The following is a 22,891-nucleotide window of genomic DNA, read 5'->3' as shown; positions in this document are numbered from 1 at the left end:
AGCAGGCAGACCTGGTTCACAGGAGAACATAGATCACTACTGCCTCCAGAAGACTCTTTTGATAAAGAGGTTTGGCCACCCCGGCTGCAGACAGCAAAGGCACAGCCTCAGTTGTTTGCTGACAGCGCACGATCCCTTCCCTTTTTTTGCCCGCGAGCAGCAGAGGAAGCCTCCAACCTGCTCGGGCGGCTTTGCAGGGTGACCAAACCACCCAGAGGCGCAGCAAGCTGACCGCCCGGCATGCTGTCCTGGGGTTTCCTAAGGTTTGGGGCGGGATGACACGCGGGCTGCCTCCCTTACCGCGGACTGGATCTCCCCAGTCGGCTTCCTTCCTGCTCCCCAGCTCCGGGCAGGAGCACCGGCTGCCTAAGGAAGAGAAACAGGTTTTCACCGAGAAGAAAATCGTGTTTGTGGTTTTATCGTATGGCACCTACTCCACACGAGAGCCAAGGGGTCTCTGAAGTACCTCGGATCGCTACTGGGTGCTACTTAGAGATAAAGGTCAGGTTTGCCGGTTAGCTGACGTGTATAGAAACTCCAAAGTCAGACCTTGGTTCAAATGTACAGGTGCAGTAACCTGCAGCGCAAGCTCAAAGAGCAGCACAGAAATTCCCGTTCCGGCTCAGGAGACCACGTCCCCTCCTGCCCCAAAACACCTCGCGCCACTGGGCCGGGCTGCAGAGACAGGACACGAGATACGACGGACCCGTAAACCACGGTGTAAACCACAGAAAATACCCGGCCAGCAATTTCACAGACAATCACCTTACAAATTTTGTCTTTTCCGTATAGACCGGGCCTCATTTTTTCCACGCCGGGACAGACGCGCAGAACAGAGATGCAGAACAAAACACGTTGCGCTCTCAGAGCTATTGAGGAAAGGTGAGGAGAGAAACGGGGCTGCAAAGTTCTGCCTAATTCGTGTCTAGGACTAAAAGCCACGCAGTTACTCATCTCCCAGACGATTTTAAGCGGATTTTAACCAGAGCGCCTTACTCCCCGAAGGTGGGAGGGCTTCTGTTAATGAGGCTTTTCTGAGTCGGTGACTAAACTTGGATATCACCTAGTTGGCTTCGTTATGTCCTAGCTCAGCTTTTCTCTCACCTAACGCTGATGGATTCAATCTTTTCAACAAATGTTCTAATGCAAACTCTATCCCCTTAGGTCAGTGTCAAACGATAATATATATGTTGCTTTTGGAACCCTGAAACCATAAAGCAAGCTACACGGGTCAAAATTATTTGGTATGATTTACGGGGGGTTTGCATACGGTAAACTAATTCTGGTGAAGAGGAATTATATTGCAAAAGGCCAAGTTCTTGTGTCTGTTTAGATTTATTTTTGTCAAGAGAAATTTTAACTTTTAAATTCTGTTAGCAACTGGGGCCTTGTAAAAGCGGCAGGGCCTTGTAAACAGAGTCTGGCCGGGAGGAAGTGCTCTCAGCGTCCCACGGCACAGCTTCACGCGCTGAGCCAAAGCGAACGCAATCCCTGAAGGAGACATGGAGAAAACCGATAAAAACAGGTGCAGACACCACGGCTAGCTCGCTGCTTTCAACAATCTGTTTAAAATTAAACTTACGGATACACTTGGGCTCCCGCCGGAGTCGAGCAGAGCTGATGAATCACAGGGAAGCGACAGCCTCCTCGTCTCACCTTCCTGCCCCGCGCTTTGCACGAGGGCAGCAGGAGAAGCCGCGGGCAGGGGAGCAGCGAGCGCCAGGGCCGCTGGAGAGGCAGGCAGGCACGCGGGACATCTCCTTCCTCCCTGCAAAAGAACTCGTCCGCACAAATATTTCCAAATCAAGAGACGACGTCTCCATTGGGAGCGCTGGTTTGGCTTCCCCGCTCTCCTGACGCAGCCAGCGTCCAGGCTCACTTCGTTATCCTCGTAACCTTAGTAATTACTGCGATGCTTTTCCAGGGCAATGCCACGGATGCAGAGAGCGCCGTTATCTGCCGTTCTATGCCACGGCAGAGACGTACGGATGACAAGGAGTCCAAGTGTTGTCTTCCCGAGCGGTTTACAGTCCTACCAGAGAAGCGTGCTACCACGCCGAAGGTTAAGCTAACCGGCCGTGCTTACAGAGCCCCGGCGGGTCACAAGAGATGAGGAGTTACAGAGAGACACCGGCAGATCTGGAGCTGGGAAAGAACACGATATCCAGTTAAAACGTTGCTGAGTACCTGACAGTGCGGCGCTGCGAGAGCAGCCTTAATTGCAATTGTCAGTCTAAAACCTAAACAGTTCCAGGTTAAAAAGCCCAGAAGAAAACATTTGGCTCAGATGAGTGACTGCTTCAGAAGCTAAGAAAGCAGAACGGACGCCAAAAGAAACTGCAGTCAGTAACCTGCTCAAATTTTAGTGTAATTAATAACCGCTCGCTGCTTGAAAGGACGGAGTTCAAGCGGATGCCGTTCCCCACCGCTGGAGCTGGGGTCCCTCTCCTTTCTCCCGCGGTGCTTTCCAATGACTTTCCAATTTTAAAATAAGAAAAGATACTAACGGTAACGCTTTTAACGCAAAACTTCTCATGTGAGAACAAGCGGACTGGCGGTGGGTAAATTAAACGTTTAAGTTTAACATCAAGATGACTTTACTACAGTCACCCGGTTAGTAACCGTTGTAGCAAAGCTCAGCCCCGATAAAACACGGTGCTGCAGGGTAAAAAGCAATACTTTCCAACGCACGGCCCAAACATCAATTAGAGAAGGTGTTAAGTAATGATGCTTAAACTGGGCAGTAATTACACGGACCCTGGAGGGAAAGAGAGCCGGCCTGCGCGGTGACACTTCCAAGGAATCACTGCTGCGCCAGACTCGCCCGAGACACCGCGGCTTAGAGAACAGGACAGCGAAAGGGATGCGTCAGAATACGCTGCGGGAAGCCGAGTACAAAACCGAACCCAAAATCCACGGCCGCGCCATGACTTGTTTAATCTACGCAGAAATGCCCGAAGGGGTTGTCTTCGTATGCTCCGATAAACTTCACTTCACGGTAAACAGGGAAGAATTAAAAAAAAAAGCAGCGAAAGAAATAATTTTGGGATGGTTAACTAGCTGAAAAAAGCAGCTGAGAACAGGAGAGGAGCATAACCAAGCCCAGTGACGCGCGTTCGCCCCCGACGCCAGATCCCCTTTAGCTCCGCCGCGGCTGCGGTGCCAGAACGAAAGGCGACTCCCCGGTTCGTCAGTAAGAGGCAAGGGAGCCTCGGGCCTCCTGCTCCCCGCAACGAGAAGATGCGCTCTTTTTGCACGGCTTTCTCCAAGAGGTAACTGGAAGGACAAAGACATCGTGATGCGATGCGACCCTTAGCTCCGAAAGCCAGGAAGGCAGGAGGCCACGAAGAGCATGGAAATCTCCCTAAAGCTCACGGCCGTTTCAGACGCTTGTTTCGCCCGTAGCTTGCCTGCCTTGTTTTTTAAAAAGATGATAAAAACCTCCAGAGGCCCATAAAACACCTGGAAGAAGACAAGGGACTTCTGTGTTCCAGGAGAAGCAAAAAAACCCACCCTAAAACTAACAACCCCCCCCCAAATAAGTCAAACTAAGAGCAGAGAGGTGCAGACTAACCAAACCTCACCAGGTGAGATTCCCCCGTGCTCCGGGGAAGCGACGTCCGCGCTCGCAAAGGCTCAGCCCCCCGGGAGCACTATCCAGTCCTGCTGAAGGAGCTGCTGACAGGGAAGAATAAATATTTTCATATCCAAAGTTCAGTTTCTCTACTTTCCATCATGTGCTGCCAGTGCTAGAGACTGATGGCAAATCATCCAGACGCACGTTACTGTAGGACAGCGGAGATGCGTCTGATTGTATTCCGGAGCCTTTCAGGCAGATTTTTCGAGCTGAGTCAACGGGAGAAGATTTGCGAAGGTTTGGTCACAGCTGTGCAATAAAAAGACATTTACTGTGAGCATTTATTGGACGTGCCACAGACGATATCCAATTCAGACCAGTAAAACCCCCCAGAAGAACTTTCCCTCTACAGCCTTCACCCACGTGCATTTTCAGTACGCTCCAAAGATCTTACTTCGATAGAAGACAAGCCGTGACCGTACACCTGGGGCTTTATGCCAACAAAGCAGTGTAATATCAATTACAGCTGGTGTGGTTAGCGAAAGTGGACCTGCTTCCCCCAATTCAAAACGCACCTTTAGACAGAAAAAAAAAAAGCATTAAGACCGGAGCGCTGCAGGCACTGAGAAAGAGCTTTTTGCTCCTGGCACCCTCGTCCCTTTGGAGACGACTGCCGCTGGGTCGGGAACACAAACCAGGTGAGATTTCCCGCCAGACGCACGAGGCAGATGGAACCCTTCCGCGCTCAGCCCTGGTCGGACATCGGAGCCCTTTGTTGGAGGAGTATGATGGGGCAGATGAAGAAGAGCCAGAGTACAGACCTTTTTTCAGCCGCCCCCGTGCAATGGGAACGCCCCCTTTCCACTGGCGTCCCCGCTCCGAAGCCAGCGGAACTGCACCGGAGCGACTCCAGAGCGCGGGTCTCCTCCACGGCGGAGCGAGTCTCCTCAGATCCAAGTTCAACACAGAGGACGAAGCCCCATTGACCGTCAGCTCAGCTTAGTGCCTACTAACGTACCCCCTTCGAGGGGGACAAAACTCCTGGAATTGGATTCCTCAAAAATCTGTATGACGGGGCCAGGCGCATCGGCGAGGGGGAAGGAGAAGAGCGCCAGCAAGACGCCAGACACTGCGGTCTCCCCAGAACACGCTTCGTGGCATCAGGTTTTCAAGCCCCCGGAACGCCGCGGAGGTCCGTCACGCAGAAGGCACAGCACTCGCGTGGGCTGGGTCCTGCTCGGGTCCTGCAGCTGCGGCTGAAACGGAGAAACTTGAATTCGCATCTTCAGTGGTGAAGCAATCAGCCACCGTCTTCTGCCTATCAGTCAAACGCTTCTTTTCACTTCAGAGCACAGACTTCATTGCTGGTCTGATTTTATCAATTTTCATTTCTGTTACTGCATGAGAAACGCTCAAGGCCGTTCCTCAGGCTGGAGTTACCTCCAGAGGCGCACACCAGCGTTTGTTCCCCTCCCTTTCTCAGTAAAGAACCCCAGAGTGGTTTGGGTGGGCAGGGACCCCACAGCCCACCCAGTGCCACCCCTGCCATGGGCAGGGACACCCTCCACCAGCCCAGCTTGCCCAAAGCCCCATCCAACCTGGCCTTGAACCCTGCCAGGGAGCCAGGGGCAGCCACAGCTTCTCTGGGCACCCTGGGCCAGGGCCTCAGCACCCTCACAGGGAAGGATTTCTGCCTCACATCACGTAATATCAGGACACGGGTGGCTTTCTGGGCTGCAATCACACGTTGCCGGGTCGTGTTGAGCTTCTCGTCCCCCACCACCCCAAGTCCTTCTCCTCAGGGCTGCTCTCCATCCATTCCCCGCCCAGCCTGGAGTTGTGCTGGGATTGCCCCGACCCACGTGCAGGACCTTGCCCTTGGCCTTGTTGGACTTCATGAGGCTCGCACGGTCCCACCTCTCCAGCCTGCCCAGCTCCCTCTGGACGGCATCCCTTCCCTCCAGCGTGTTGACCGCAGCACGCAGCTCGGTGTCGTCGGCAAACTTGCTGAGGGTGCACTCGATCCCACTGTCCATGGCACCGACAAAGATGTCAAACAGCGCCGGTCCCAGTACCGACCCCTGAGGAACGGCACTCCTCACCGGTCTCCACTCGGACATCGAGCTGTTGACCACGACTCCGGTCACTCGTTGCTCAGCAAGTTTTCTATCCCCTTAGCCGTTCGTGTTTCTGTGGCTGAGGTTTGCGCAATGATTCGGCATTTGTACACTGCTGACACGAGACCCAGACACGCTCCTCTTCTTGTGGTCAGACCAGAAAGCCAAATGGAACTGAGATCCCCTAGGTATAACCATTTCTATCAAAAAAACCCCAAAAAACAACGCAGGATCCTTTGGTCCCATTGCAAGCTCATTTGCAGAGTTACCACTCTTTATTTGTAGCAATCTTGCACTTAGCCAAACCAAAACCCCTGGTTTTACACAAAATTAACCTGCTTCTAACTCACAGTTGAAAAAAACTCAAGACATTCCGTTGAAGTTCACTTCACGCAAATAACTCCAGGCAATCCATGCCGGTGACTGAACGCTTGGTGGTTGTTTCTAGAAGTTAAGGCGCGTACGGCCGGCGGGAGGAAGCTTGAACCCCACTGTGTATTTCTGTGCAGAAAAACTTCAGGGACTCACCTTCGCTCAACTTCTCCCTCAAAGAGCAACACGCGCCAGAGTCCCTTTGACGGCTGGCCTCCTCCTCGCCGAGTCTGAGCCCGCCGCAGTCTGACCGGGGCTGTTTTCCCCCGTTCCCCTGCACGTCGGTGGCCACGCAGCAACAACCAGCAGGCGTTTGGTGCGGTAACGGCCGACGAAGCAGCAGGTCTGTCTGGAAGTTCTGCACCACGACTGAAGTCTCTTCCATCTCGTGCAGATACAAACGGTTCCTGTATTGAGCCATCAACCCGTTTCAAGGCCCCGCACTGGAGGATGAAAAGCCGTTATTCCCACAGAATTCGCAACAGAGAGAGACCTCTGCGCACTTTTGGTGCGGTCCAGGCAGGAATCCAAGATTCTGGCTGCTGCCAGCCGCAGCGATTCACCGAGAAGCGGCAGCACAGCAGGCACAAGCTGAAGGTCTTAATCCTCACCATCTCATCTATGAAATGATGCTGGAGGAGGTCGACGGCTGACGTTGGTGTGGTGAAGGGGAAGGAGAAGAACCTGGAATAACCCTACCGTGGAGATGCAACCCGAGGTAAACCAGCAGGCCCTCAAGAACACTTAAAAAACTCGTTGAGAAAACAAGCGACAGTGATACGGTAAGAACCAGGTGGTGCTTTGAGGTACGCCACAGATCCAGAACTAAAACCTTCAGTGAATCGCATGTATTATATTCAGGAAGCAAGAAGAGAATTTTTAGTCACAAGTTCCTGAGAAACCGAAGATGTGAAAAATGCCTTGCAAACCCGGCCCTCCAGGAAAGGAACAGCAATCCCAGTACAGGGACCCGGTACTAACGACGGAGACGGGAAAACTTAAAGATAATGAAACGCAGACTCAAAAGCTGTCTTTATCGAGCGATATGGAGAACCTGCACAAGACCAAAGATTGGAGTATATCCGACCAAGAAGGGCTTACTGCGCTATTGGTGAAGGGTGGCCGGTATGGCGACGGGCAGCCGGTATACGGTGAACGGCAGCTGGCATACGGCGAAGGGCAGCCGCCCTTTCGGGGAGCAGGCGGCTGCTGGGCTGGCTCAGCTGGGACTGCATTTCGTCCAGGCATCAGCCTCGAGACGAAGACCTGCTAAGAGGCCGTTGCAACAACGTGACAACAGTCACAGTTCACACAAATCGCTTAATTTTGATAGTCTTACAGGAGCCTATTTACCTGAGAAGCTTTCAAAAAAGCGCAAAGCACATTTTTTTATTAATTGGTCAGTAACTCTCTTCCTGAACGGAGCGGGGAAGCTTTGCTGCTTTAAGAGAGGTTGTCAGTCTCTGCTATCAGTAGAGCTCCAAGTACTGCTGTAGGCACTCCACCTAGTGGTTTACAGCCCATTTATAATTAATAATGCTAATGTTTGCTTTAGCAAGAGCCAACGGAGCAGCCAGAACGCAGCCTAGAGACCTATAATGCATTTGTGAACGCTCTCATCCTTGATACAGGGGTACGAGCCTGGACCGTCTTAAACCACGCCACGGGGCTGCAAAAGCCACGGAAATTGAGACGAGCGCCGCGTGGGGGGAGCACGAGGCTGGCTGGCAGCTGGGTTTAAAGATGCCTCCTGATCTTGCCTATTCTTCCCGCAACGGACAGAAAAAAAACGTGCAGCCTCCCACGCGTACTTGTCGTGATAACGGCTGGGACCAGAGCTGCCGAAAGACACGGCGCATCGCAACGAGCGGCAAACTAATCGCTTTAGGCGGCTGATTGTTTCTCCGGGCAAGCAGACAAAACAGCTTCCAAAGAAATCCCTTCCCTGCCGCCATTTACCAACAGGGTAGGAGGCCACTCCGCTGCTCTTTCTCACTGGCAAAGAGCCTGAGGAGAAGCACAGCCTGGATGTAAGGCTGGGCGCTCGTACCTGGGGCAAATGCAAGATGAAAAGAATCATCTAGAATGACCGTGGAGACGAAGCGGGTTCTCTCCCCTCCCATGAACACCTGAGGTGCTAGAGAAGTGATCCGCAACCATGAGACAGAGCAACGAAATCCAAGAAAAAGGATGTTTTGGAACACAGTGTGGAGGAAATATTTTTCCACTGTGAAACTGTCCCTTTGAACTCTCCCCACCGCTCTCCTGCTTCCTCCAGCAGGAACGGAGGGCTGCCGGCTCCGCTTTCCACGAGACCCAGAACCTAATTCCTTAGACACAATGGCAGAGCTGAAGATGCAGCTGGGCATAACGTAAACTTCGCTGATGTACGATTCAGTCCACAGGGTGGAGAGGTAAACAAGGAGAGAAAAAAAAAAAAAAAAAGGCGCTTTAAATCAAGATTATAACGGTGCCTAAGGGAATCGGACACCGCCACATTGATTTGCCTCGACAGGTATCTGCACTCAAAGGCAACCCGAAGAACCTCAGCGCGAGTCTCACAGCTGGCAGACTCCACACAGGCCCTGCGTCGGGGAGGGCAGCCGGTTCCAGGGGCACCACTTAAACATTCCAGTTAGTGATGTTAATCACATCCTTCCGTATGACCACCACGTGGAAAAGTCACATCAGGGTGGGCAACAGTGCCCTGGTCACCTCAGCGGGTCAGGCAGTATTTATTAGCAGGACTCAAGATCGCCCATTTTGCCTCCCAACCCAAGAGCAAACACCGGGCGAGCGGTATCCAGTGAGAATTTAACTGGGTGCGAGTAAGAAGCCAAGAGCCTGGAGGAAGAACACAGGATTAGAACAGAAGGACAGCGGGCGTTGTCCCAAAGGACTCGTGTACGCCGGCGCAGTGTAAGACAAGACAGAATAGTTGTGCTTTGCGGGAGGAAAAAACCAAATCACGGGGGAAAACCCAGCACCACGCATGGACTGAAATTCCAGACTGTAACCCCCGTGGCAGGGAAGGCGGTTCCTGAAGTCTTCCCAGCCTTTCCACCGATCCCTCAAAGCAGAGCCGTACTCCAAAGCAGCTTTACGCTGTGTTTGGGGTCACGGGTCTGGCTGCTGCAACACCAGGTCTCTAAGGGGTTTTAATTGTGTTCAGAAAGTCCCTCCGCCACCCCCCTCCTGCCCGCAGCTGAAAGGCTCTTACAGCCCGGGCTGCGCTCCGTCGCCAACTGGAAGCTGGAACAGGGAGCGAGCAAGCGGCAGCCAGCCTTCTCCACGGTGAGGTCTTAAAAATAACGTGGCCAGGAAAGAAATCACCGAGCAAACTCTCCTGCGTGTTCTGCCATCCCCTCCCCACATACATACTGCTTCATGGCTATCAGCTTGGAGTCCATGCTCTCCTGCTTTCCCTTCATCACCTGGATGTCAGTCAGTAACTTGGTTACGTTGTCTTGCCGAACCTTTATATCCTCATTCTTTATACTGGATACCTGGAGACAGAAAGGGAGAGGTCAGTGATGTTTCCTTCCTACAAAACGGTTATCTAAGCTTCAAAGTTGATACCGCAAATAATTCATCCCCCCTGTCTAGACCAACCGCTGCATTCGTGTCAAGAGACTCAAACCAGCCGTCTGCAGAGCAAGTTTTCTGCAAGCACACTGCTGTTTGAAAACACCAAATTCTGCCGCAGCCATAAAAAAAATATATCTCTTTTTGGATCAGAAACACAGTGCTCAGGCAAAGCGAAGGCCCGTGCAGGAGCTGTCTGCCTACGCAAGCCTTCAGGAGGGCGACGGACCAAGACGTTCTTATCCATGACCAACCCAACGCTTGGCGGCCACAAAGACCAGGGAGCTCCTCTGCACTGACGATAGGAAACAAACACTCTTGTCGCACACTTTCAAAAGCCTCTGCTGCGTGCAGTGAACCGAATATCAGTCTTAGCAATTAAGAAAGTCATTAGCCGGCCTGAGAAAGAAACTCGGGAGGCAAAAGGCAGATGAGCTCACTGCAGCAAGGCTGCAGGCGGAACGGCCTCTTCCAGAGATCCCTGAGCAGCAGCCAGTCGCTCGATATCCTCATCGCTTCCACTACGAGTGGTAAAGCAGCCGAGGAGAAGATTCTGAGCGGATGATTTTATTTTTCTGATAAAAGACTCACGAGAAATGACACCCAGGCGTGTTTCACGAGAGCCGTGCCACGTGAGAAGCCTATGAACCTGCCAATCGTTATGGGGGTTAACACATCTCACCTACTCAATAGCAGCTTCTCCCCACTTCACTTGCCAGCAGGTCATATATCTTTAAGATCTCTTTACATCCTTCTAACGCGTTTGCCCACTGTGAAAGCGTCTGGAGGAACTAAACGCCTCCGTGAAAATGGCACTTACGGTTATTTGAGAGCACCCTGGGGTGGACAGAAGAGCGAGCTGCTCTCTACACATTGCTTTGATTAGTATTTGGAAAAGAATGACAAAAGCATGCTTCTCCAGCCCACACTTCAGGACTAATAAATTAGCCTGGAAAGTTCATAAGCATTTCTGGAACTCCTGATACCAAGTGTTGTTACACCGTGCCTTCAGCACACGTACTGCAGTTTACAGAAACGGGGCAGTTGTAAAGCACATCTGTGAGTTTAAAGGGAAAATGTGTAAGTTTGTCTTTGGGATATACTGGGGGTTAACACATTTAAAATAATTTCGGTACCTTATCCTTCCTTCTCCTTCTTCCACTGCTACATCTGACCTACCTTCATGTGTTCGTGCGCGCACACATTGCACGTACGTATTTTTCATTCCTTGAAGCATTTTAAGTAACGACCGCAGCTCAGCTAGTGATCGCTCTCCCTCCTACTGAAAGGTACGATTGCTCTCCGATCTCTCCAGAGGACACAGCAAACTTCCCTCCATCAAGCTAAACTCAAACAGATGCTACTTCTCCAGAAAACCAGGAAAAACACAGCGACCCTTTTGACTGAACTCAGAAACAATTTGGTTTGCAAGGCCAGGGTGCTGGCTGTTCTCTGTCGGTGGTGCGGGAGAGTGGAAGTCTCCAGCAGCGCCATCATGAACCCCAGGCTGAAAACACTGAGACCAGGACCCAGGAACAAAAGGGACGGCTACCAGAACCTGAAGCCAGCTGATGAGCAGCCTGTCCCTGGGGGAGAGGGCAGAGACGGCGAGCAGAGTTGCCGGCATAACACCATAGCCACCGCCAGCAACGTCCATCAGCCCTAGAGCACAGCGATGCTTTGCAGATCAACCCTCATTTTTTAACCAGTTTATCTAGAGCAAGAGCCGATGTATAAACTTACGCTGGTTACTTTCCTCTTGATGTTCTCCAGGAGATGTTCCTGGCCTCGGATGAAGTACGGATGCTGGAATTCAGTATCGTCTTTCTCTGGCTTCACCAATCCTCCCTGCTCAATGTGGACAACCTTTCGAAAGCCATCTGGAAATCAAAGGGGAGATAATTGGAGAAAAGCTTAACAGGCTAAATATGAACAGGAGAAAGCACAGACTAGCACAAGTTACCCCTGTTTGCTTAAATACCCAGCACTCCATCACTGCGGTATTGCTTTCTAACCCATCTCTTCCCAAAAATCCTACGTGGAATGAGAAACCCTTCCTTAAACCGACAGACGTTTGGACGGAGGCTTACGCTGATCCTCTCGGCACGGGTCCTCTCCTGGGACCCGATCCGTTCTCCCCAGGACAGCAGAGCCAGGCCACCGGCTGCCTGCCCCAGCAGCAGCTCGACCCTGACGGCTGAGAACAGCAGGGTCCACCACCACATCCCAGAGCCATTTGGGAAAAAACCACCTTTGCCTGCTCCGGTGAGACCAACTCGTGCCGACGGCTGGCTGACAGCGCGGGTCAGCAGGAAGGAAGCCTGAAATTGCTGGAACTAAGCCAGGATTCCCAAATTAACCTCACCGCGTCCTGATAAACACCCCTCATTCCCAGGCAAGTGTCCCATTCCATGAGCGAACAGCGCCTTGCCTTGCCTTTCCGCTGCAGAGCGAGGCAAGGAGACACGTCTTTCAACAAAACCTCTGTCAAGAATCCCACCAAAAAGAGACTCCGACATTTAGTGCACGCTCCAGGCAATCCCAGAGAGCTCACGTTTTATTTCTTCAGGGAACGCAACGCTTTCTGAGAGCAATTAGCCACGTACTCAGCAACATCCACGATGCAGACGAAGCACCGCTGCCTCTCATCCCACATACTACTGAAAATAGGAACACTTTGGAGACAAACCCACGCGAGTGCCCGTCGGCACGCGACGGGAGACGAGTTATTACTGCCGTTACTGGAATTCCCGAGCCCCTCCACTCTCCGTTTCAGGACACCGACCCCTTTTCGCCGCGGCACATGCCGCTTCACCCTACGAGTCCACCACGCCGAGTACCGCAGCTGCGCGCCTGTAATAAACCTGCACAGTCCCGGCACTGTGGGCACCCTGATCCTTAACCTGGAAATAAGGAGCAATTTTCTTATAGGAAAGGAGACCCTGAGGCACAGAAGGTAAATAAATGACCTCCCAGAGGCTTCGGAGCCTTCCCAGAAAACTTCTCCCTAAGTGAGCTGTACGACACTACTGGGACAGAGCCGACGCTCTCTGCAAACGGGGTTAGTAATCCTGAAGCAGACATTCCAGTTACCGATCTACTCACCTACACACTAAAGCCCCAAATTCTCTTAACACTCTACTCCACCTTAAGAACTGTAAGTCCACATAGTTTTTCTCATTCGAATATGTGACCATTAAAAACACGCTGGCTCCAGAGAATTCCCCAAAACTTCTGTGACAAGCACCACTTCTGTTATTCCCGCAGCGAGAGAACCCTCTGGTGAGGGTGACGGTGCGATTCCTCTGTTGCACGGGGAAGGGAAGGGCACGGCAGGCTGAAAGTGCTGCATCAGCAGTTCAGGCAGAAGTTACGCACCAAAGTCTTCAGATGTACTTAAAACACCTAAAAGCTGCTCAAGAACAGAGTGTCAAAGTATTTTTGGATGACAGCATTTTTGTAAACCGCCAGGATAAATCAGGAGTGTTATTTAAGGTGCTCAGACTGCAGCTGTGGTTAAAAAACAACCAAAAAAAAAAAAGCTTCCTGCACTTGCAGCAGAAAGTGATTTAGAGAAATTACACATTACTGTTGTGATATTAGCCAGTTTTCAGTTATTCGAGTGATCCTTAAAAACAAAAGGCCCCGGTCACGAAGCACAGAATGCGCCCCACAGCTACTCAAAGAGCGGGTGTTGAAAGGTAATGAAAACGTCATCCTTTCTAACGCCATCGGAATGCTCTCTGCAGCCCACATCTGGAGCGGTACAGCTAATCCCCGATATAACCTCCACGTGAGAGGTGTATGAAAGGCAGCCTTTATGTTCCTGCCTATCGCAAGATCCCGCAGCCAAAACGTAAATGCAGATCTGCGTGCAGGGGAGGAAGCCGAGCAGACTGCCGTGAAGCAACGTCTCTGGGATAATCCCAGAACGTTCCTGCTTCGCCGGCAGGAAAGAGCAGCTACAAACGCACCCATCAATCTCGAAGCGTTTCCACAGTCAGGCAGCTCTCGATTTCCTCGCACATCCGAAGGGTAAGAGGAGGATTAAGCGGTGGAAGTTTGGCAAACCACGAAGGAGGGAGCACGGAGAAAAAGAATATTGCTCGATTCGTAGGGGACAGGGAACTAGTAGCACGGAGATACTCGGTCAGAACAGCAAACGCTGCGGACAGTCCTCCACTGTGTCCTGAAACACCACCTCCAGCTCCGTTTGCTCGTACAACCACCAGAACAGGAGTAGAGGTGTCCCCAGAGACAACCCCCATCTCCGCTCGCAGCAGATCTCAGGTTTTTGCCTGCGGGTGCGCCCAGAGGGGTGACCAAGCCTTGGCACACGCCGCGGGACGCCGGTTCTGGAGGAGTTCCTACCCCTCGCTCGGGTTTTGCACAGGAACAGCACGACTGGAGCCGTGGCCCAAGAGCTGGCTCGAGGTTGTTCACGTTGCTGGACCGTTCGCCCAGCCAGGATAACAAACTGCGAATTTCCCCCTGAACAGGTAACACGGAAATACACAATTTTGCTAAACACGAAGCGATCTGAGAAGAGCAGCAATCGCTGCAGAGCAGCACTAGAAGCCAAACAAGCAAATCCCAAAAAGCTAAGCGTAGAAAATCACGTTCCATTTTGGGCAGCTTTTTCTTTACTACTTGTCCCCTAGCAATCCCTGTTCTCCAAGCAAACGGGACAAGCAGCGTAGGGACAAGCTCTGAATTCGTTTTCAAGTTTGGACACATATATGCCATGTCACTCTAAAATAAACTGAAATCCTCAAACTGCCACCAATCACAAGCTATGAAATCCCTTTTATAATTCAAGCAAATCAAAGCCGCTATAGCACAGACTGGGGAGAACAGGATCAGTGTTAAAACGCAGATTAAGCATAGAAAACAAGTTATAAACCCCCAAACACGGAAGTTACACTGAGGACAGGAATTCTTTTATGGAGAACCCGACTCTTGAGATCTTAAGAAAAAAAAAATCTCAGTTCCATTTCTGATGAGAATACATTTATTTCAGAAGTACTGAACCACCTGGGAAAGGTGGTGTTTGAAAGAAGCTCCGGTCCCGTCTCAGCTTGGTCCTGGGAATTTATCGCTTCTTTTCCCCCCCCTTTTAATAGAACACCTTATCACTCAGATCCGCTTTTGTCTGACCACCCAATTCTGTTCCCCGCTACTGAAAGGAGGAGCTGGCACCCGGGACGCTGCCGTTGCCCCGTCCCTTTCAACGCTGCAGGCAGGGAGAGGGCACAGCAGACAGCTTGTTCCTGTGCCCCAGTCACCGCCGCGTCCGGCGGAGAGGAGCCTCTGCCTTACCTTACAAGCTCATGCTCCGGTTGATCCTACTGCGGAGCATTCCGGGACGCACAAGTACTAAAGGCACCTGAAACGTGGGCTGTGGAGGGCACCGTCACCCTCCTCCCTCCAAAGGCAAGAGATCTTTCTTCTCCTGGCAGGATTTGATATTTTGGGTGTGCGTACCTCTCCTCAGCTGTGACGGGAAATGGAGCATTCCCTGATTCTCTGGGAACTCCTGACCCTTCTCCGAGCGCTATGCAAGCAGGCGCCACTTTTCACGTACATGCGCGCATAAGTAAAAAACCCCAAACACAAAAAAACACCTCAAAAAAACCCCAGAAGACAAGAAAAGGTCAGGTTAAACCGATTTAGTTTTCTTCCCTGAGAGGGCAGCAAGCTTTAGCAACAGAAAAGCAGCAGACGCCTCAACCACAGCATGCCCAGCAGGAAAATCAGCAAGATGCAACTGATGGAACACGGGCGTCAACCCAGCAGAAAAAGCCTCGCTCAGGGAGCAGGCAGCAAAGAATCTCGTAGTGCTGTGTCCGAGAGCGTGGCCCAGTCCTGTTCAGCACCTTCCCTACCGGCGTGAGGGCCGGGACAGAGCAGGTTTGCTATCCTGGCTGATAAAACACGGCTGGGAAGAGCTGCAAATGCTGAAAGCCAGGACTGCGACTCCGAGGGGTTCTGACAAGTGGAACGGGACTCCCTCCGACAAACAGAGGGTACAACTCCCCAGGCAGGAATAAAACCAAAGAAATACGGGAGGGAAAACCGCTGGGTAGAAAGTAGCTGAACAGAAGGTGATCTGAAGGCTGTCGTGGATTGTGAGCTGAAGGTCAAAGTCAATGTCGCGCTGCTGAGAAAAAGGCCAGTGCCATCGCGGGACGCACAGAAGCACGGCCTGGGACACACCAATTCCTCTTGTCATCCTACCCGGTGATACACCCAGTGCTGGCCACCGCGCTTCAGCAGAGAGATGGAACAAAGTCTGTTCGGAAAGGAATGCAGAGGATCAAAGGCTGGAAAATGACCTCTGAGAGTTAAAAAACCAGGCTGTTTACCCTAAAAAAAAAAAAAAAAAAAAGAAAAAAAAGAGAGGACTGAGGAGAGGTATCGAGTTTCCAAAGACACAAAGGGAAAAGGAGTAAATCTCTTTATGTCCACAGCAGATAGGAAAGAAGCAGAGGATTTAAACTGTAGCTGGGAAGGTTTGGGTTAGACGTTCAGCAATCAACTCCGCTCCTTTACTATCTGTACGCTAACAGCGTTTCCTTGACGAACTTATGGAATCTTCATTCCTGGAGGCTTGGAAAAACCAGGCTGGATGCAAAGTCAGCAGGAACACCACCGAGGTAGTTGATCCTGCCTTGAAGCAGAGGATCGGACTAAATGATTGGAGGTCCCTCCAGCCCTGTTCTGTTGTGATTCCATGGGGCTTTATTTTTATTTTTTTTAAATAATTGCTGTTTAGAAGAGCAAGTTCAGTCCATGCCTGCTCTACCTGACGCTGGCAGCGACATCCCCTCAAGAAAGCGAGCAGGAAACGCAAAAGTTGTCACACTTGTGGTGGTGGTGTCTCACTGGAAGGGTTCCAGAGAAGGTCCTCCTCCGTGGCACAGGATGGCAGAGCGCCGTCACAAACGTTAACGATGGGCGAACGCGAGGAGAGCATTCAGAACCCCCGCGCTAATAATCAGGAAACATCAAGATAAAAGAAGCCCAAGAGCCTGAAGGTCTTTCTACCTAGCAGAAGTTTCCAGTTTTAGAAGCTGTTATTCCCTTCAGCAGAGGCCAAGTTTAAAACTCCCACCTGGTCCCCAACCCCGAGCGGCTGCAAAGCTAGCCGACGCTCCAACTCAAGGAAACGACCCCTACGGTAAACCCGGGCAGAAAAGGGAAGCTTCGCTTGAGGACGAGCTTTAGTCTTTGCACCTCGAGCTGCCCAGAAGATACTTACACATGTTGAGCTGCCGTACAAAGCTGGCCATGTTGTTATGTTTGAAGTACTTCGGAAGCACCTCCTTGGCAAACTGGCCTTGGTCAAACACATGGAAGCTGTTTCCACTCTGTCAAAAAAAAAACAAAACAAAGGGAAACATTATCAACCACCGTTAGACAGAGAGAAGCCCTCAAAACAAACGTAACTTCTGTGTCGCCGCGGGTGAGATCAGCAACGGCCCCATGTCGTGGAGCCCAGCAGTTGCACGTAAGGATGTAGCTCATTACCTTCGGTTGAAGTCGTTACCGTCTGACCAACGCAAGCTCCTAGGAACACGCTTCAGAGGGACCTCAGCTACAACCCGACGCAGCGTTGCGCACGTCGCTGCCTCAGCTCAGCCCACAGCAGCACTAAACCCCATTTCCTTGCGCTCGGCCCAGAAGAACAACAAGCATCTGTCCCTGTGACCAAGCTACTGCAGAGCCCCAGAGACCTAAAAACACAACCCCGGAGGTTAAGCAGGCTACAGAGATTGAACCTCAATTTGCACAACTGCAAATCTATTAATTCCCCAACTTGTCCCAATTAACTTGCTCTCCTATCTACAGCAAGAGCCAATGATCGTCCCAGCGAATGAAGACAACCAGGCCGGTCTGGCTTTAAACATCGACATCTGCAAACCAGCGAGGAGCGATGCGTGTCCTGCCCGTCTCGGGCAGCTCGCCGTGCCCACGCAGACACGGCAGGCGAGGTCCAGGGCAGCTGAGAGCTGATTCCTGCCCCTCCAAACCCGGACGTACTTCGCCTGTAGGATTTTGGAAAACAACTTATCATCAAGCAGAACAGTGCATGCCAAGAATAACTAGTTGTTTTGACTATTATAACTATCTCAACTAGCAGTCAGGATCACATCACATTTAGCTTTCAGGCCTGTGTGCCGTTTTATCGAGTATGGTTTCTATTACCTTCCTGGCACGCCGAGCAGGAATTATATTGTCAACATAAGCATCTGCAAAACAGCAAAAGAAGGGATTTTCATTCTGGCAGAGCGACACAAGAACTCTGAATGCATTTTACAGTCCGGATTTTCTTCCATGACGAAGTCCTGCTCCTGCTAATATCATCCCGTGTCCCAGCAGCGCACAGCGCTGGCAGGAGCGCCAGAGGAGAGCCGAGCCCGAGGAGATGCTGACAAGTCACTGCACGGCGGTGAAGCAATCAGACTTCTCGGTTCAAAGGAAAAGCGGCGGGGCCAGGCCAGACCACCCAGACGACGGCAGAGGGACGGTGCCTCCAGAACCCCAAACCCCCCGGTTCCCACGATGAGTCAGTGAAAGCACCTTCACGAGCAGGGGCTGCGACTTCAGAACTAAGCCAGGTTGTGCCGCGCCAGAAGAGCCCCCTCGCTGAGCGACAAGGGGAACGCAGAACCATAAGCGCCCGCAAACTCCGGTCTGGTCAGATGAGTGGTACGGCGAAACACCACGAGTGCCGGCCGATGGTCTCCACATCCCAGCACGGACCTCCAGGGAAAAGACGAGGCCAAGGTCCGCTGAACTGACTTGAGAGTATGAGAGCAAATATCCCTGAGACTTGATTTTCAGATGTCTTGCTTTTAAAGTTACTGGGCAAATTCAATGTAGCATTAATCCTAAAGAATTAAGAGTATTAAAAAACCCCAAACCCACAACAGACCTTGAAAGGTCTATTAGAAGTTTGGAATTTGGGCTTTTTGGTCCACGGATGGTCCCTCCACCTTCACAGGATTCACCTGCGTTGGAGTATTTGTTTTCATTCAGGTCCTGTACTCCTTACCCAATACTTCCAAGTACTCCGAGTCCATTCCAATAGCCAAACTCGCCATAGAAAGATGGCAAGGACGGAAGGGAGCGCACCAGCAGTCTCCCCAAAAGATGGTGACCCGTGAGAAAGTAAAAGTCTTTGCGTCCCATTCCAGAGAAAGGCAGAGGTCTAAGGTACGCGAGAGGTTTATGGGGAAACCAAGCTGAATTAAATTGTCCGTAAGCGACAGGATTATTTGCACAGTTAGGACTAAACCAAGCCTGAGCAGGCATTAACCAAATTCAGCCTCATTTCAATTATTTCAGTTCTCAAGGTCGGCTGGTTTCTTCTGCGCAGCACCCCAAATCTTCGCTGTGCTAACAAAGCCCAACGGTGTTTGGTGCAAACTTCCTCAGCACGCTTCTCTGCCAAAGCCATGACAAGAACCGCACTAAAAAAGGCTGCTCCAAGGTGTGACCCTCGAGCAGCTCTGCTGCGACCTCTCCGCAGACCCTTGGTCTGCTCTGCTTTGCCCAGTCCCTCCTCCACAATTCTTACATTAATCCTTGGCTTCTCCGCTTTCATTCCTGATTTTCCATGCGGCAGAGTATCAAATGCTTTGTGGAAGTCCAGACGCATTAGGTCTGCCCCAATTCCTTTATCCAAAAAAGGATTTTGTGTCCAGAGGAGAGGAGGCACAAGCAAGTTTGGGTAAATCTATCTCTATTTTATCCCATCTCCATGTACTTCTATGGCTCTAGTTATTCTCCTCTTCAGAACCATTTCCAAAGCGCTTCAAACCATCCAGGTCAGACCAGTTGGTCATTAACGCTCCTCTTAAAATCAAACAGTGCATACTAATGAGGTTAAGCATCTTGTTTGGGGTGATGGCTTACGCTGCAGGACGGGGACGAGGGGGCTCCTGCTGTAACCCCCTGTCCCTCACTGGTGGGGGACGCAGACACAAGGATCTCGGCTCCCTGGGATGGAATAATCCCCCCAAGTCCCCCGGACCACTGCTCGCTTTGCCTGCTGGAACCTGCTCCGTGGTAATGGGGGGAGCTGGGGGACAGCGCAGCTCTTGGACCATTTCAGAGAATCCCAGAACCCCAGAGTAGTTTGGGTGGGCAGGGACCCCACAGCCCACCCAGTGCCACCCCTGCCATGGGCAGGGACACCCTCCACTAGCCCAGCTTGCCCAAAGCCCCATCCAACCTGGCCTTGAACACTGCCAGGGAGCCAGGGGCAGCCACAGCTTCTCTGGGCACCCTGTGCCAGGGCCTCAGCACCCTCACAGGGAAGGATTTCTGCCTCACATCCCATCTCCATCTCCCCTCCTGCAGCTTCAGGCCATGCCCCTTGTCCCGTCACTCCCTGCCCTTGGCACCAGCCCCTCTCCAGCTTTCCTGGAGCCCCTGCAGGGACTGGAAGGGGCTCTAAGGTCTCCCCGCAGCCTTCTCTTCTCCAGGCTGAACCACCCCAACTCCCTCAGCCTGAGGTCTCCATAGCAGAGGTGCTCCAGCCCTCGCAGCATCTCCGTGGCCTCCTCTGGCCTCGCTCCAACAGCTCCGTGTCCTTCTGATGACCTTCTCAGCGGTTATCAGGGTTCCGTGAAAGGGAAGACACAATGCGGGCAGATCTCTTCACAAGGTAGTACAAAAGTTACAACAGTAAATTAAATACATCTTGTGTAATTTTGGTATACTTTTATCCTGACGTGTTCCAAGTCTAGTTCAGGAAGCATCAAACATTTTAGCACAGATCAGGCTGTTTTGTCAGAAGCCTCAGGTCTCCCTGAGAGGGGACAACACCAAGTCAAAACGAGCCCTGTAACACCAGACGTTTCCAACGTGTTGGCCAGCACCACGTTCACCGCTCGTCTAAATGGACTCTGCCCGCCCACCGCGTCCTCCAGGTCCCCACGTCTGCGCCGGCACCCTTCTGCTCTTCCCATTCCCCTCCTGCAAAGCCTCGCAGGCTCGAGACACCGTTTGTTCTTCTGGTGGACAAAAAAGGTGTTCCCAAAGGATATTCTGAAACTGGGGCTGGGGAAGAAAAGTCAGTTGATGAGGAAAAGCGGCTGAGTTGAGGCTTGTATTGGGTTTGCGTGGCCGGGTTTTGGTACTGGGGGGCTTTGGGAGTGGCTTCTGCGAGAAGATGCCAGAAACTTCTCCCATGTCCAACAGAGCCAACGCCAGCCGGCTCCGAGACGGACTCGCTGCTGGCCAAGGCCGAGCCCATCAGCAATGGTGGCAGCGCCTCTGGGGTAACAGAGTTCAGAAGGGAAAAACCAAACCACCTAGGAGAGTTCTTGCAGCCAGAGAGAGGAGTGAGATGATGTGAGAGGAACAGCTCTGCACGCACCGAGGTCAGCGCAGGAGGAGAGGCAGGAGGTGCTCCAGGCAGGAGCAGAGATTCCCCTGCAGCCCATGGAGGAGGATGATGATGATGGGGAGCAGAGATTCCCCTGCAGCCCATGGAGGATGATGGTGGGGAGCAGAGATTCCCCTGCAGCCCATGGAGGAGGAGGAGGATGATGATGGGGAGCAGAGATTCCCCTGCAGCCCATGGAGGAGGAGGAGGATGATGATGGGGAGCAGAGATTCCTCTGCAGCCCGTAGAGGACCCCACACCTGAGGGAGAGAAATGGGGGGTGAAGTTGGGCCTGGGAAGAAGGGAGGGGTGGGGGGAGGAGTTTTAAGATTCGATTTTATTTCTCATTGCTCTACTCTGATTTGCTCGGTAATAAGTTAAACTAATTTCCCCAAGTCTGTCTGCCCGCGACGGTAATTGCCCAGTGATCTCCCTGCCTGTACCTCGACCCACGAGCCTTGCGTTACATTTCCTCTCCCTGCCCAGCCGAGGGGGGACAGAGCGGCTTTGGGGGGCACCTGGGCACAGCCTGGGTCAGGCTTGGGGTGGGAAAGTCTCCTTCCTCGGCCAGGCGCTGCTCAAAAGCCGCCGCACACCGCTTGCTTCTGCCCCTGCTGCCGACACGCGCTCTGCAGCAGGACGCTCAAACCCTCAACGCCCGTTTCAGAACTAAGACCACAGAAGGGCTCTTGCATTTAGCAAACATCTTTTCGCTCTACTTACAGAAGTAATAGTAGTTCTATAATGCAATAGCCTGCTCAAACTTTGTCGTTAATCAGTTCTCGATGGCGCTGAATGGCTGACAGACCGGGGCGGAGGACGAAGGCTGTAAGCCTCTTCCCATACGGTTACGAGCGGAGCTGTGAACGTGAGAACGGTAAAGCTGCCCACGGATACGAGCCCTTTGCAGATCCCCCCCTTCAGAAGCACGGCAAGCCCCGGCGCAGAGCTGCCCTGAACCCCGCCGGCTCCCCCCAGCTCCCGACACACTCCTACGCTTTTGAGGTTTTGCACCCAAATTTTGCTGTGTACCTTCTGCTCCTCCTGCCAGACCGCGTCAGACGACGACGACAACCTGAATGTCCAGAGCAATCTTTGAGCGTGCCTGTTCTCACCGCCTCCCTCTGAACAGCCAGGTTCTCCTCTCTGCCCCGCGAATCCGTCGGGAACGGTCGGGCACAGTTCCACCGGCACGGCAGCCCCATCACCGGGCTGCTGCCTTGCCAGCCTCCACGCTACATGTGGAACTTAAAGACGCTGGGCAGTATACAGCGAAGTACTCGCCGGCATTCCCTCCTCCCCGTAACGCCGATTTGAGGACTCCCATCACGCCCTGTCCTACGCTGACCACCACATCCCAGCTCCTCTGCAGATAACGGGCCAGAAACAACGGGGCCATCAGTATTCCACCTACCTATTGAAAACTTCTACAGAACCCGCAAAGTGATTTCAAATAGTCATCATTTCTGATTAATGTACTGCTGAACAGATTTTTTTTATAAAAGTAATAGAAAATCAGAAAGTTTAAGGAAAGGGCTGCAGTCAGGCCCAGGTGAGCTGCAGCTCTGACGCCCGTGATGGCTCTGCAGCCCAACACTAAGCTGCCTTCAGCTCAGAGCACCGCGGAGCTGGGTCGCTTTCCGCTGCGTCGAGATAGAAGGAAAATCTCGTTTCTACAGTATAAATTAAGATCTACATATTTGGACAGTTCAGTTCATAAGAGACTTAAAGTCTGTGAAATAAGCAGGAAAATCCGGTAAAATACTGACTTTAGAGTGACAAATACAAGGTTCAATACTATTTCCCACCACCTGACGTGCCAGAGCTATTTTGGAAACGAAA

The 22,891-nt window shown here is 52.1% G+C and overlaps 1 protein-coding gene across 3 annotated transcripts in view; it reads right to left on the bottom strand.

Annotated features, from left to right (window-relative positions):
• Window positions 1-22,891, bottom strand: part of HSF1 (heat shock transcription factor 1) — a 68,371-nt gene that overhangs the window by 32,679 nt on the left and 12,801 nt on the right. For all 3 annotated transcript variants that reach the window (XM_054818737.1, XM_054818738.1, XM_054818736.1), the window contains exons 2-4: window positions 16,913-17,021; window positions 11,395-11,531; window positions 9,448-9,572 (exon numbers count right to left, since the gene is read on the bottom strand). In XM_054818737.1, coding sequence (XP_054674712.1) covers window positions 9,448-9,572; window positions 11,395-11,531; window positions 16,913-17,021 — 371 coding nt within the window. The remainder of the gene's footprint in view (window positions 1-9,447; window positions 9,573-11,394; window positions 11,532-16,912; window positions 17,022-22,891) is intronic.

Source organism: Grus americana, chromosome 2 (genome assembly GCF_028858705.1).
Source record: "Grus americana isolate bGruAme1 chromosome 2, bGruAme1.mat, whole genome shotgun sequence".
In the NCBI taxonomy this organism is placed as follows: domain Eukaryota; kingdom Metazoa; phylum Chordata; class Aves; order Gruiformes; family Gruidae; genus Grus; species Grus americana.
The sequence above is the reverse complement of the archived record's forward strand: the minus strand, read 5'-3'. Positions and strand labels throughout refer to the sequence as shown.